Source organism: Talpa europaea (assembly GCF_964194135.1).
Source record: "Talpa europaea genome assembly, chromosome: 14".
Lineage (NCBI taxonomy): Eukaryota > Metazoa > Chordata > Mammalia > Eulipotyphla > Talpidae > Talpa > Talpa europaea.
The window spans coordinates 50,224,280-50,240,517 of record NC_140082.1 but is presented as its reverse complement, the minus strand read 5'-3'; the positions used below and the strand labels follow the sequence as shown (position 1 = coordinate 50,240,517).

Genomic DNA, 16,238 nt, shown 5'->3' with positions numbered 1-16,238 from the left:
TTGTAAGTCAAGAAGATCTTACCACAATGTGCCATCAAATCTTCATGAAAATCCAAGAGTTGGTCTCGGATTTCTTCAGGACATGGACATTCACTTTTGTCATCCTTAAAATTTAGAAGCATATTGATCTGAAAGTTTGGAAAAAACGAGAAAAACAAAAATGAATTCAGGCATAACAAGAGCAAAGATCTAAAAAACAAAGATGTTCAAAATTTTTTGTGTATTCATTAGCTTCTAATCAACAGATGAAAAATCATTATCACTCAATCCAGTATATATACCAAAATAAAATAAATCATTCAAAGCTCAGCATGTTGAAAAAGTCATATATTTGCTTCCTCTTTCTCAGTCCTTCAATGTTAAACCCTTGGATGCTTAGAGTTCTTAAATCAACTTAAATCAAACTATTATTTTCTTAAATGTTACTAGCCTTCTCCTAGATTTTTATTTTTAGTTATAATTTCTACTTTATTTAATAGTTTAAATACTTTTGAAGATACAGCCACAAGGAAGGAAAAATGAATACAATATAACTGAAAAGAAATATAATGGATAATTATGCTTTGGCTAACATTAATGGTTCAATTAAACTGCAAGAAACTATCTTCCATTTATTTTCATTTTAGACAGAGTAATATTATTAAGTATATGAGTGAAGAAAAGTCCATTGCTATTTCATAATTTTCCTTCAGGAAACAATTCTAAGTTTTCTTTTTAGAGTTTTTTATGTGAATTTTTGTTAAGCTATTATTTTTTAAATCATTACTGATTCACATGCTATTGCAAGAAATAGTACAATAGTACCTGGCTTTCCCCAATGGCAACATATTCCAAAACAGTACAGCATTACAACCAGGATATTAATATCGATACAGTCAAAATAGAGAAATCACATCACTTTCCATGATCCAATGTTTGTGACTTATAACTACGTCCACTTCTCTCCTGCCTGTTCTTCAGCTCAAATTCCTGTCAAAGACTAATGTGCCTTTTTATTATGTGTTATTGTCATTTTGAGATTATATAAATGAAAACACATAGTATTCTTACGTATGTTCTTATATGATACTTCTAATAATTACAGGATCTATCATGATATCTCATTTATTCCTGATACTGGTAATGTGTCTTCACTTTTTTTCCACTTGAGTCTTTTTTTGAGACTTGTAGGTTTTATTAATATTCTACAATAAACAGTCTATGGAGTCATAAATTGTCCTATTTTCCATTTCACTGACTTTCGCTCTTATCTCTATTTTTGCCTTCCTTTGCTTGCACTGGGTATATTTTACTCTTTCAAATTCCTGTGGTGGTAATTAGATTATTAATTTGAGGATTTTAGGGGTTTATCTCTTTCTACATGTATATATTTAGTGTCATTGATTCTTTTTCCAATACTGGGTTAACACTTTCCACAAGTTTTTATGTGATCATTTCATTTTCTTTCAGTCCAGTGTACTTTTAAACTCCCCCCGAGGGCCTCCCCGGTGGCGCAGTGTTTGAGCACTGGGTTGCAAAGCTGCCCGCAGCCTCTGCGGCGCCAGTTCGATCCCTGGCTGCTCCCCGGCCACCAGAGGAGGGTCCCACATGGCGCGCAGACCTCTCCTGCCGCCCGCTGCTCCCCTCAGCAGTGTACTTTGGTCCTTCTGCCTGCTCTGCTCCCCGCTCTGGCTCTGGTGAATTCTCTCACCCTCCCACACTTTTGACTGTACCCAGTGCATGTATAAACAAACAAACAAACAAACAAACAAACAAACAAATAAATAAAACATGCCTCTATAAATAAATAAATAAATAAATAAATAAATAAACTCCCCCCGAGACTTCCTGCTCAAACCATAGATTGTTCAGAAGTGTGCTGTTCAGGTTTCCCTAACAGCAGGATGGATGTGATAGGGGAAAGACTAATGTAACTCCAATATATTCAGAAAAAAAAATATTCTGTACAAAAAAAAAAAATAGATTCAATGAAATTTGCTCAGACTATTTTATGCCCATGGTATAGTTCATCTTTATGAATGTTTCATGGGCAATTGAAGAAAATGTGTTTTGGTTTTGGCTGGAGTATTCTGCAAGTATCCAAAGAATCTGTTAATCGATGAAAATGCTGCATTCTCCTATATTCGTACTGATTTTCTGTCTAGCTTTTATATCAATTACTGAGAGAGGGCCATTGAAGTTCAAACTATAATTGTGTATTTGTTTCTCTTATCAGTTCCATCTGTGTTTATTTCACTTATTTTGCAGCTCTGTCATAGAGTGCATACACACTTGTCTTCTTGGTGGATTAATCTTTTCTCTTTGTGTAATGTTCCTGTCTGTCTCTGATAATTTTCTTTGCTTGGATGAAGTCATTCTTATTTTTTCTTCATTTAGTTTTCAATATATAACCTTTTCACATTTAACCTTCACCCTATCCACATTATTATATTTGAAGTGAGCTTCTTATAGACAGCATTTAGTTAGGTCAAGTTTTCAAAATTAACTCTGCCTTTAATCTGTGTATTTTGATTATTTATATTCATTAATTTATTGATGTTATGACTTAAATTTGTCATTTTACTTGTTTTTGCTTTGTTGTGTGTGATTTAATTTTCCCCACTTGTTGGGGTTCCTTGAACCACTTTTAAGAGCCCATTTTGAATTGTGTATGGCATGTTTTAGTGTATCTCTTTGTATAGCTTTTATTTTTTTAGTAATTGTTCTGATACTGCATTATTATATACATAATTAATCCTTTTATTCCCCTTACTCCCATCCATTTGAAATATAATTGCCATAAATATTTCTTATAGGTATATCAAAAAGATATCAGTATTATTATTTCTGCTTTGACCATCAAACATTTAGAAAACTGGAGAAGAAAAGGGAAATGTATTAAATTTATCCACATCTTAGCACTTTTCTGTTGTTCTTTCTTCCTCCCTGATTTTCCAAATTTCCTTCTCTTGTCATTTTCTTTCTGGTTCAGGGACTTTGGTCAAACAGTCTCTCAGGATAGGTTTATTGCAGTCAAATTTTCTTATTTTTCTTTCCTTAAGATTGTCTTGACTCTCCCTTCACTCCCGAAGGATATTTCAGATACATATAGAATTCTGAGTTAATAGTTCTTTTCTTTTAATACTTGATAAAATTTTGTACCACCATCTTCTAGTTTCCCTGTTTTCTGATGAAAATCTAGTCACTCAAATTATTTTTCTTCTCTGGCCATTTCTTTTTTACTGCTTTCAAGATTTTTAGTTTGTCTTTTGTTTTCAGAAGTTTGACTATGATTCTTGGTTTGGATTTCTCTATGTACTTTGTTTGGGATTTGCTCTGTTTCTTCAGTCTTTCTTTATATCTGTTGTTAAATTCAAAAAATGTTCAGCCATTATTTATTCAAGTTTTTGTTGTTCATTCTCTATTTGTCTGGGATTCTAATGTCACAATTGTTATATATTTGTCATATTTGTACTGGTCCCTGAGGCTGTTGTTTTCCCCCAGGCTATTTTCTCTCTTTTTTTCATACTAGATACTTTCTATAATTGTTCTTCCATTCAATGATTCTTTCCCATATCATGTCCATCCTGCTGTTAAGTCCGTTCATTGAAAGCACTTACACTTCAGTTATTGCCAGTGATCAGTACTCAGATTTCCACGTAGTTCTTCATTGCTTCTATTTCCCTACTGAGTTTCTCTCTCTCCCTCTCTCTTTCCCCCCTCACTTTCTTTCATTTGAAGCAGTTTTATGATAGCTACTTTAACAACTTTGTCAGATAATTTTAACATTTTGTCTTTTAAAAGTTAATTATCTATTGTCTTTTTTCTTTCAGGTTTTTCCTGGTTCTTGTTATGATGCGCAATATCTAATTAACACTTGGATACTGGAGTATTATGTTGTGCAACTTCTTGCCTCTTCAGATACTATCTAGCAAGAGAATGGTTCAGAGTGTCCCATTCTAGGTGGAATGAGAGTCTTCTTTGGACAAATAAAGGAGGGTGAATCTAGTATCTGCTAATAGGTTGAGAGATCCAGGTCCCCACTAGACACGTACTTATCCCTGGCTGAAAAGGGCAATAGTCCCTTGGTATTTATCCCCCACTGATACTTTGGCAGGCCTCATAACCACTTAGTAGAGATAAAGCCTCAGTTCCACTCTCTGTCAAGCACATTACTGTAGAGTCTGGAGAGAGTAGTGTTTGCTGGCTGGGCTAAGGGGTGGAGTTCAGTTAACAGTGGAGTTTGGCTGGAGTAGTGCAGTTATTACATAAAAGATTTCTGCCTTGATAGAAGACAGAGAATTTTCCTGGTCCTTTGGCTGAAAGACTTCTCTTGGGGGTCTATGCCCAATGGCATTTCTGCTTCTCCAGTTTCTTTAACAACAAGTCTGGGATAATTGAGGCCAAAAGAAAAACCAGGAAACTCACCACCTGTTCCAAAGTCTCTTTTCTTCTCTCTCTTTCAATCTATTTATAAGATCTTTTCTATTACATAAAAGGGTTAGAGTTGCACTTAGAAGGAAGAATAGGAAAAGACACATGTATTGCTTCTTTCCAGCTGCAGAAGTCTCCAAAAAGTAGTGTAATAAAAGGAATTAATCTCAGAGAGGTTGCATTTGTTCTCTGCTAAATGAATGCTGTTTAAAACAATAAATAAAATTCTCTGTCCCTTCCCTCAAATACATACATTCTGGTGAGAAAAATTAAATTATTTAATTAGTCCCTAAACAAATTCAGAGGTAGGTACCTTAGATTGAGAAGAAAATAGTAAGAATAAGATGAGATCTGTCATCTATAACTTTTGATCATCAAAGCTACATCATAGTAATTTCCCACACTTGAGTCCCACCTGAGGTAGTTTCCAAAAATCTCACATTCCCAGACTAGCTTATTCTTTAGTTTAGGCATGTGCCTTTGGTTCTCCTGCACCTTAAGGAGACCTGGGATTGGAGGTGAGCAACAAGAGGTGATAAGCTTTCCTACACGACTGATGGCAGTGTCATCTGGTTCTTCTAGGGAGGCACAGCATAGAAAGTGTCTAGCAGAAGGTACTAAGGGTGAAAAGTTCCTACTGGCTGAGTGATGCTGAATCAGCCAAAAAAGACGTGCCTGCAGTTGGACATTGCTCCTATTTGCAGAACTTCAGAACCTGATACACTTGACTCCTCAAAAAGTCTATGATATACCTGATACCTTTTAATAAGTCTCTGATTAATTTAAACTAAGTAGATTCTTTAGCTAAAACTAAGACTACTGACTAGATAAACTTGGCTAGTTTAAAGAGAACAGGAACAAAATATACTTGAAACTTATGACATAACTTTGCAATATATGGATCTTGAATAAACTTAAATCCAAATTAAAAAGGAAGAATTTTCATTTCATTCTTGTACCTGTTCTTGAGGTGGTGACCTAAATTCCTTTGTTTTCCTGGCTGTGAGTGCAGCTGACATATTTAAGGCTTGCATAACTTCATTATATCGGAAGCGTTGATTGTCTTGGAGCTTAGCCACAAAGTCATCTGAAAAGGCCACAATGGCTTCTATCCGGTGCCGGACCTGGCAATCACAGAGGTACTGGAGCAGCAGGCACATCTAAGAAGATGATTACAAGGACAACAAATTTAATTTTGAAGCTTTAAATAGTTTAAGGATATCAAATCAAATGCTTACTTGCCAACTCTTTTCCTTTACAAACAGATTCCTGATATTATGTAGGCAACATCATGCTTACTCCCTGAGGATGAAACATAAATGGTCTAGGCCTGATGACCAGTGCGGTCATTAGGTGGACCACATTGGTGGATACTTAACTGCTCTAGCCTCCGCTGTGACTTTAAGTGCTATGGTCAAGGAGCTCTACAGGTGAAGTTTGCCAGGTGTCTTTCGGGCAAGATTTTTCATCGTAAATAACAGACTGAAAAATTCCCTTTTCAAAATGAGTATAAGTGGGTGATAACATAGTCATTGGAGGAAGAAAGAGGTACTACATCTTAGGATGAAAACCACAGACTGAGGATGACAGAAAGATATTAAAAACTGGGGTCCTGATGATATCATCACGTTATGCTGATTGTAGAACTGTCTACCTCCAGACTTTAGAATTAAGTAGTTGTATTGCTTATTCATTAAATGGTTAATTGAAGTCAGAAGAATTTTAAATGATAGAATATGTTGACAGAATCATCACTACCATAGAATGCTTTGCCCAAATTTAGGAGAAAAAGTTAATACAATTAATTCCAGTTGTAATAAAAACAATATAAATACATATCAGTATTAAAGAGGCTTTAAAACCTTATATGTACTATTTACAATATAGCCATTTCCACCAAAGTCTGGTTGGAAGTAGCCCTGGCATCCACCCCAGTGTGTGCAAGCATGACAGCACCCTAACTAAGAAGGCTCTCCATACCCCCTCATTTCTTCACACCAGTTATGTTGAGATTTTTAGTATAAAATTCCCCTGCTAAAATTATCTAATGCTTCAACTGAATTTAGAATGAAATTCAAAATCCATCATCTTGTTGGTTTTAGCAAATGGTTAGATTCTGTATAAACTGCCTGTTCTTTAGCTCACCTTTTTTGCCTTGCTGTTTCAGCTACAGCCATATTGGCTTTTTCCTACCTTAAGGCCTTAGCCATGCTTGATGCCCTTAAAGAAAAGCTCCTAGAACATATTTTCTGCTGCTTGTTCATACATGCAGAACTCAAGTTCATTAATCTGACCTTGGTTTGAGGGTCACCATCTTAGAGATGCTTTTATCACCTTTCTTACAGTAATCCAGTTGAGAGTGTTTTCCTTCTAATAATCCACTCCTTTCTATTACATTCATTTAATAAAATTAGCAATGAGGCATTTTAAAAAGAAATACATAAATAAGTGCATCTCCCTTCCCTACACCCTTGAGACTATCAGGTTCTGGAAGGCAGAACCCAAATCTGTTCCCTTCACACAGCACCAAACGCCTGGCTCAGAGGAAGACCTCATTCAAGGTTAACTAAGAGGTAAAAAGCAAGATATGTTTTAAAGATGCAAAGATCAAATTGATCTCACTGAACCAAAGTGGCATTAAGAAAGAATCCTTCAGGGATCTTGATGAGCACAAAGACAGAGATGTCTTTGACACTTTAGAAATACACAGGCAGGGAAGCAAAGTCTTTCTGGGTGAGAAGGGGAAACCAAGTGGTGTACAAATGTTGTAAGGCTGGTAAGGGTAGAAGTGAAGGTAGAAAAGGGAATAGAATGCCTTGTATTTCAGGCATTGCAACCGAATGTCAGAGAAATGCATCTGCAGAAACAAGAGAGATACAAGGAAATTGTTAATAAACAGGAGGAAGAAGAAGAGCTGGCAGGACAAAAGCCAATCTCTTATACTCCTTTGAGACACACACACACACACACACACACACACACACGAAGAAATATATGTATACACACAAACACACATGGGAACAAAAAGCAACATGCCAGGCTTGCAGATGTGTGTGACAGACATGCACACAATGAAGGGAAGTGCCTTGACAAAAATATTAAATTTCTCTCTTTAATTATTGTCAATTGATTCAATAGGACAATTCATTAATTCCATTCTAAATGCAAGAAAAGTAGACTGACACATCCCAACACACAACGGGAGGTTATTTCAATGCCTTAATACTGAACAATTTCAAAATCCACAAAATCTTTTTCTCACTACCCACCTGCAGTTTCACCGGCTCAGGCAGTTTCATCTGCAGCAGGCCTTCCTTGGGCCTCTTACCCCCTTTGATCTCTTCCTCCCCAGCTCCTTCTAGTTTGGCATCGTCCATGCCCAGCTCTTTCTCCAGCACCTCACTCTCCTCCTCGGGACTGGCAGCCTCCTTGAACACACTGGGCTCAATCAACCGCAGGATGTGTTTCAGGTCCTCGTTGTGAAAGATCCCCATGATGAGGAGAGTATAGAAAAGCTTGATGAGAGGCACGAAGAGGAATTCAGTGGTCCCCCCAACCGGGTCCCGGGCATGGAGGCTGCCCTCTTTAACAGCTTCTGTCAGCATCTGTATGGTTTTGGCCTTTAGGATGTCCAGCGGGAACTCTGGACTATACTGGTAACATTCATGATTAATGCTTACAAAACTGGGGGAGGAAAACTGCATCCGTGGCCTGAGGGAGGTACTGAGGCCAATCCCTGGGAGACCATGCTTTTTGTTCTCACCAGGGAAAAGGGTGATGCTCTTTGTCTCCTCTGTCATGGGGACGATGAATTCATTGTTCATCATAAGTCTGGCAGTGGCATAAGAGCTCAGGTGGATGTCAATCAGTAGGTCGTAGTAGCCAGCCCGCAGCAAACCGGGCATGTACTTATTCTCGATGGCGTAGAGGAGCTGGGGTTCATCCACATGGCTGCACAGGGCGTGGGCCACCCGGTGGTTCCCAAGAGCACAGACAGCTGAGTAGAGCCGGAGTGTGTGGTAGTGGAATTTCAGCAGTTCTTCTTGCTCTGTCAATTCTAGTATGTCAACAGATCTGTAGAAGGGAAGAGGATCATGGTAGCAAGGTGAGGTGTGGAGCAATAAAAAAAATATTAATCAGAAAAGAAATCTAGCATAGAGATGACTAAGAAATAATAGCATTGAGTTAATAAGAAAAACATCCAAATAGAGGAGCCCCAGGGGACTTGAAAATGTATGCCCAGGAGGCCTGACCTCTTGCAAACCTGGATCTGAGAGATGGAGACTCAGCACAGTGAATGGGTGCCATATTTCAGGCCTCACTTATATTCAGCAGCCTCGGACTAGCTCCTGGGATCTAGGGGTGGGGCTTAGCAGTCAGGTGAAGCTGTATAACAAGGAAAGCAGGTAGGTCTGGGGCCTCTTGCTTCAAGATTTGACTTGCAGACAGGGACTTGAGGAGACTTGGAAGGAGACACATGGGGGACAGGTATGCAGAGTCACTGGAAAGAGACATGTGGTGAGAGACACATGAGTGAGAGACACGTGGGGTGGCTGTCTCTGGCAGACAATGGCAGCTATTATGTTGGTTTGTACTTTTGCATCACTCCTTTGCCCCAGACTTCTCTGGCCCCTTCCAACAGTCCTTGCTGTTCTCTGTCAGAAGGGACCTTGGACTTTTGGCCAATTTTCAGGTTGACCGTTTGGCTGGTTATTTGCCCATGAAGAGAGAGATAATTTGGGGAGCTTGATTGGGAAACTATTATTAGGAATAGTCTTTCTTCTCTATGAACACTAACTCTATTATAGATATAACACACTGAGTCTTCTTACTTTGTCTTTATGTGGCGGATGGCAAAATCTGTTTTTAAATCATGCACCCCTTAAGTTTGGGGTCCCTGGGTACTCCTCAGTGGCAAACTCACAGGTATACAACCGCATATATCACCCTCATTAGTCCACTTTCCTGCTACCTGGAATTTAGGAAGCTTGGAAAGAAGTTGCCAGTCTACTCACAGACATCAGCTGGACCCTGGTTTCAAGAGGACTATTTAGCAATGCCTTAATATGCAGGCATCCATCCCTTTTGCTTGCTTTTCCTTCCCCTCTTGCAAACTTTTACTAGTTTACTGCTATATTTTTCCCCCACACTGGAGCACTTACAACCTTGTTCCAGTGGTGTTTCCCAAATTTCCCCCAAGAAACCCAAATAAAAGCTTTGTTTCCACTTGCAGATAAAGTGCTGGCTCATTGTTGAAATATAGTTTAACACTATGTACCACCTAGATTTCAAAAATTATGAGTACATTTTCTTTTTTGTTTGTTTGTTTTCTATGACATGTTTAATGGAACTTAAAAATAAGTTCCAGATGTTTAACAAGCTTTCCCCCATGTAGAGTTTTATGTTGAAAGTTTCCAACCACTATAATTTGAGGCTCCTTCATCCTTCCTCTCTCTCCAAAGTTCTGGACACCTATAATAGTTTGGGTCTCAATCTCCTTTAGAACTGGCACACTTTTTAGGAAATCTGCATCTCTTTTTTCTAACATGGACAGCCTGATTCAAGAATCCAGAAAACTTTTACTTTGATTATGCTGACCTTGTCTCTGATCTATGATTAGTTATTAGCCTAACCAGCCAGAAGTAGGTGAACAGAGAGCTAACTTCTCTGACAGTCCTCATAGACCTAAACAGATTATCAGTGCTATCCTGGATTCCACTAGGTATGTACAGTTCATAAAACAGACATTGCAGTGACATTTTCATTTAGGAAAGTTCCTAATAGGAATTTGAGTTTGCACAGGGTTCTTAAGTTGGGTCATCTTGCTTCTGCCACACATCATGCCTTTTCATTCATAAAACCTTTAAAACATATCAGAACATGCTAAGGTATAGGCATTCCCTTTAGATAGAGTCAATTTTAAGAGCACACAATTCCTTTAGATGTGCTAATTTTTCCAAACTATTTAAATTACATAGATTGCCCATGGATGACGTGGAAGCATTAAAAGTAGACAATTGATAGATTCATAATCAGTTCTTCTAGAAAGATGTCTTGGTAAGCCTAAGTTCATTAACATAGGGATAATTATATGTTTTGTTTATTAATATTCATCCAGCACCTAGCCTACTACCAAATATGTGTTAAATAATTATTTGTGATTATTTATTATTAAGCTTTGTCACCATACTTAAGTAATAGTAAGAGTTTAATTTATCCTCTTATAATTAAATAATTAAATATATTAAATTATATATCCATTCATGTAGAAATTTCCTACAGGAAATTAGTATAAATTATAAATTACCATGGTAGGAGCATATGTTGGGTTTCCGATAATGACATACCAACATATTTAATTACAATCTTAAAATCGAAAGAGAATATTTCCCCTCCCAAAGGACAATTCCTTCCCAAATGCTGTGTTTCTGTTATTGAGTATTTTTTTCTTAAAAAAATCATTATTGGGGCCTCCCCGGTGGCGCCGCGGTTGACCGCTGGGTTGCGAAGCTGCCTGCAGCCTCTGCAGCACCAGATCCATCCCTGGCTGCCAGCGAGGGTCCCACATGGCGCGCAGACCACTCCTGCTGCCCACTGCTCCCCTCAGCAGTGTACTTCGGTCCTTCTGCCTGCTCTGTTCTCCCCTCTGGCTCTGGTGAATTCTCTCACCCTCCCGTGCTTCTGATGTACCCAGTGCTTGTATAAATAAATAAATCTTAAAAAAAAAATCAATATTGGATGCAAAATTCCAATAAGACTTACTCACATAAAATATGTATAAAATTAAGGAGTGTGTGTGTGTTTGTGTATATCACTAATGCCTTAATATATTTTCAATTTTCTTTCATTAATGTCTCTGAGACTGCTTTTCACGTCTGTCAAGTGAAGGGTTAAACAAAGCTCTCTATGATTCCACTTCTAATAACTTATCCTTCTGTGATAGTGCATTACTCTGCAGAGTGGTGATCAGACTGCAGTTGTTACTGCCTGAATCTTTACCTGCTCTTGCCATCATAAGTAAAATGAGTGAGGAAAGAAGAAGTATACTATCATATCAGCTCTTCAACTCAGCATCATAATTTTGTTTCAGCAATGAAGTGGTGGAGAAATAGATTACAAATTAAAGTAGGCAAATGAATGAATTAGACATTTTTCAACCTTGTCTTGTTTCCCCAGAACCACCCCTGAATCCTTGGCAGTGGCCTAATTCAAAGGGTCCCCAGCAGACAGTAAAGGAAGCACAGGTTTGACCTGTTCTCCTCCGGGATATGGAGAGACATGAATTGCAGAGGATCCAAACACTGCACCAGCCAGCCTTGGCGTTCACTGATCCGAGAGACATCCACCTTCAGGAACTGGTTGGGCATTCTGCTCCACAGGACATGTGATAGAAACTGCACATGGAGGCGTGGGGGACACTGTGGCACTGGGTTTTTGTGCTCGCTCTTGAATAATCCCGCTGAGAGAGGCATCACGTTCTAGGGGGTGGGAGGCAGAATAAAGAAATAATTTATAACTCCCCATGGGATTAAAGCAAAAACTAGAATCCTGCATGGGAAACATAATTGAAGAGCCACTTTATGTTGAGCAGAGCCATTATAAAAATAGTAGAAACTGGTTGAAGGGTTCCTAAAAGGGCAAATGGGAAAAATATTAAGAGAAAATTACCTAAAATTTCAGGACAGGAAAAGAGGGAACGATTCTTTCCCATGTACTCTAAGGCACACTGAAAAAATCCAAGTGCCATCACATGTTCTTTATATTTCTTTACCAAGCTGGGCTCTCAGGGAAACCTAGCAAGTCTTTAGCTGTTTTCAGGGTGAAATTTGCTGAGAAGTCACATCCACTTCTCTCTCTTTCTCTCTCTCTCTCCCTCCCTCCCTTCCGTTACCCACTCTATCCTTAAACCATTCCCTCATTCAGAGTGAGGTTTATCAGGTTTTAGTAAGCAGCAATACCAGAGAATCTGTACCTGACAAATAACCCTGGTTATAAAACAACAAAATAGAATTAATCAGGTATAAACAAACAATTTATTTTTCCTCTACCTCCCTCTACATCCAGTATTTATCTTTACCTTTAGTCTAGTCACAAAGACAGGTTTCTGCTTAGTGAAAATTTATTCATATGTGATCATTCCACACCCACCTGCCTCCTCTGAACCCTGTGAATGCAATCTCATATTCCTGCATTACCTTCAGTCTCTCCCTCCTCTAAAGCCTTCTCTCCTGCATTCCTCAGGCTGCCTCAGCCTCTAACTACTCTCCTATTCTCTTAAGCTAATGGAAGAGAAAAGTCAGGCACTGTGTTTTAGATACTGAAAAAATATCAGTGAAAAAAGACAAACAAAAGTGCTGCCTTTACACACCTTCCAATTCTTTTAATTAGAGACAAAAAATAAACAAAATCATTACAATTTGAAGAGTATTGGAAAAGAGATCCTGGAGTAAAAACCAAACTGGAAGAACCAGAATTCAAGGCAGCAATAATAAATAAGATCAGAATGGATGTCACTGAGAAGGGACATTTAAAGAAGGGAGAAGCAGCATATGGATATATGTAGGAGAAGGTGAAGTGGGGAATTCCTATGCGATGCTAAGCACTTGACAACCCAGCTTACTAGCAAGCTTGAGGAAGAGCTGAAGGTCATTGTGGCTGGAGAGGAGAGAGCCACAGCACACAAAGTCAGAGATGGATGGACCTTTTAGGATTTGAGAATTACCATAAGATGTCTAATTTTTGCATTCAAGAAGACTTAAGTGTCTAGGATTTCAAGTGGAATAACAAATATTTCAAATAAATGACAGTCCAGTTGCTGTATAATAAACAGCTGAACAAGGATAAATTAAAGAAACCCGACCAGGAGACTTAGAATAACGCAGATAAGATATGATGGTGATGGAGGGTGCGATCAGCTGGAGTGATGAGAAGCAGTGTCCTGAAGGTGGGGGATTTGCTGGGGGATGAAATTGGGATGCAGAATGGGTTAAAAAGGGGAAATCAAGGATGATTTTCCAAGATCTGAATCTGAGCAACTAGATTTGCTTTGAACTACCATGGAGAAGAATAGGTCATGCAGGTGAAGAGGAAGGAGTAGTAGTGGTCAGCAGTTCAGTTTTGGACATACTCGATTTGCAGTATGTATAAAATACCCAAATGGAAATGTCAAATAGTCCAATATATAAGTAAGCATTCTGAAAAACAACCACTTTGATATCAAATTTTATTTAAAAAAAAAAACCACCCAAATTGCTGTCTCCTCTCATTTTCAATTTTGAATTCACTATAATATAGTTTCTTCCATCCCTTTGCAGAAATTCTTCTGGCAAGGTCACTGAAATCTTTCTAATTAAATAGATTTCTTGAGTCCACATGGTGTTGGTCTTTTCATGGCAGCAGACAATCCCATTTTATGAAAGTCAAAAGTATTCATATGGTTTAAGTGTCATGCCAGGGTTGCTGAGCCACTATATTCATCTTGATATTTCCCAGCATCTCAATTTTCACAACTGCAAAATGCAATTCCTTTCCCTGAATTTCAACAAGCTCTTCTGTTTTTTGTATTAACATCCCCTGGTTACTCAAACTAAATAATTTAATATTTGCTTCTTCTGATTACCAGTATCCAATTGATCAACAAATCCTATTAATCCAATTCATTGTAAAGTTTTATTAGTTTCTGCTCTAAAATACCTTCTTGGTTGTCCCTCTCTCTCTCTCCATTGTCACTTTCAGGCTCTCAACCTCTTCCCCATGTAGACAATATCAAATTGTTGAATCCAAATTGTTACTGCCTGCTCTCATTCTTATGAGAGTAAATTCTATCTCCACAATACTCTCTCCATATTACCAACAACATATTTTTCCAAAACTGCTTTATGATGACCCATTCCCCTGCTTCAAAGTTCCATTGGATTGATACTGTCAATATAAGAGTTGCCAGCTTCTTAGAATGGCATTTAAGCCTTTTTTTGAACTGGACTTGGTCTACCTTTTATCCAAATTAATCACCAGCAGTATTCTAGAAGGCATCTATCAGCACTTTGATGCTTACATAATTTTTTCTCTTACCCTCTATCTAGAATGCCTTTCCTAGTAAGGTCCCTGAGAACTCCTGTTTAACACTTAAGTATCAACTTAAATGTTATGTGCTCATTTAGTTTTACCTGAACCATCCATTCAATTTAGCTATTCTTCCACCCATGTTCCCAGAGTATTCTACCCATGCCATTATTCTAGCACTTACCATCATGTAGCATACTTCCAAGTATTTAAGCCCGTTCACTAGCTCATATGAGTTCAGATTACTGATCTCTATGTAATTTGGCCTTTTTAATTCCCATAAGCCTAGTTTTATTACATAGTATATTTATAATGACCAGACAGTAACCCCTTTTAATTAATAAGGTTCCCCTAGTGACTTGAAAGATTATAGAATTTTCAATCATGGCTACATTTCTCTTAACGAATGATTTGCTTGATTAACATCAATACGAATAAAACACTGAATTTATTAAATAAAAAGTAAGTCCTAGCAAGCAACCCAAATATACTATCAGGAATGAGCCTTACCTTTATTCTTCCCAACTCAAACTGAAAAACATTGGGACTTGTAGCTTGTGCAAAAACTGCAGGAAACAATTTTGTACTTGGTTCCACCTGAAATAAACAGATGCATTTAAAAATAATAGTAAAGGTAAGAACACAGGGATTCTTATGTTCTTCGTACCAACACAGGCACACTTCTCACAAGGGGACCAGGGACCCTGCCTTGCACATCGACATCCTCTTTCAAAAATTATTTGGAGGATTTTATGTCATTACTATGAGACTGTTTTTGGAGGAATGTACTGTTTACTCACATGGGCTTCTGACACTATTATTCAAACGGAGGTAAAAAAATACATAACTCATTTTTTTTTAATTTCTTCTAACTTATAATTTTGTCTTTTCCTGTAAGGGAGAAAAATGGTTTTCCTCCCTAGAACAGGTGGCATCCGTGCGCCGTACCTGATAGTACGTGCTCAGTTCCTTGCCATTGGCAGTGAATGTGAGCAGCCCGCTGGCGGCGTCCACCACGCAGCCGATCTCCAGCCCGTTATTGTTGCGTCCTTGCCCCGGGCTCATGCTCTCGCCTGCACACACCATGTAGCAGTTGCTGCGTTTGATGCTGAATTTCAAAAGAACATTTTTATCTTTGTACAACCACAGATAAAACAGAAAGCATGTATATTTTGCAAACTAAACCTAAATTATGCTGCGCAAGCAACAAGCTCATGCTGTAATGGGAGAGGTGCACAATGGGCCCAATTCTGATTCTGAGCAAAAGGCCATTGACTTCAGTGGATATTCTGAATCAGGTCTGACATGTCTCTAAATTTCACACCTAGTAGAGACAGGTCTGCAAATTGGAATCAAGTAAGAACTAACCTACACCTTCCCTCCAAAAACTCAAACCAAACTGGACCTTTTTCTGAGGTTCAAAAAAGTTTAGCTACTAACTAATCATCCAAATTTGTAATTTTCATTATCATAGTTATTTTTTTAACCACTCGTTCTGAGATGAGAAACATTCTTTTCCAAACACTATCGAAGTCCTTAGACCAATTCTAAATGATCTATCACAGATTCAATGTGTCTTAAATTTGGCCAAAATGATGCCTCTTTATGGCATCACAAATTTCCACAGATCTGTCATGAGAGACAGACTTAGCTACAGTGTGAACAAAATCAATGATCTCAACAACAAACCCCAACCTCAATTTCACCCTTATCTTAAACTTTACCAGAGAAGGTGACAAACATAGGTCATTTAAACTTCACCT

The 16,238-nt window shown here is 38.1% G+C and overlaps 1 protein-coding gene across 1 annotated transcript in view; it reads right to left on the bottom strand.

The window, feature by feature from the left end:
* The window catches only part of RYR2 (ryanodine receptor 2), a gene marked incomplete at both ends in the record, with an annotated part of 627,990 nt that overhangs the window by 187,255 nt on the left and 424,497 nt on the right, over positions 1-16,238 (bottom strand). The window contains 6 exon segments of the mRNA XM_084254295.1: positions 23-128; positions 5,373-5,573; positions 7,683-8,487; positions 11,665-11,891; positions 14,986-15,072; positions 15,424-15,583. Of these exon segments, the coding sequence (XP_084110421.1) occupies positions 23-128; positions 5,373-5,573; positions 7,683-8,487; positions 11,665-11,891; positions 14,986-15,072; positions 15,424-15,583 (1,586 nt within the window).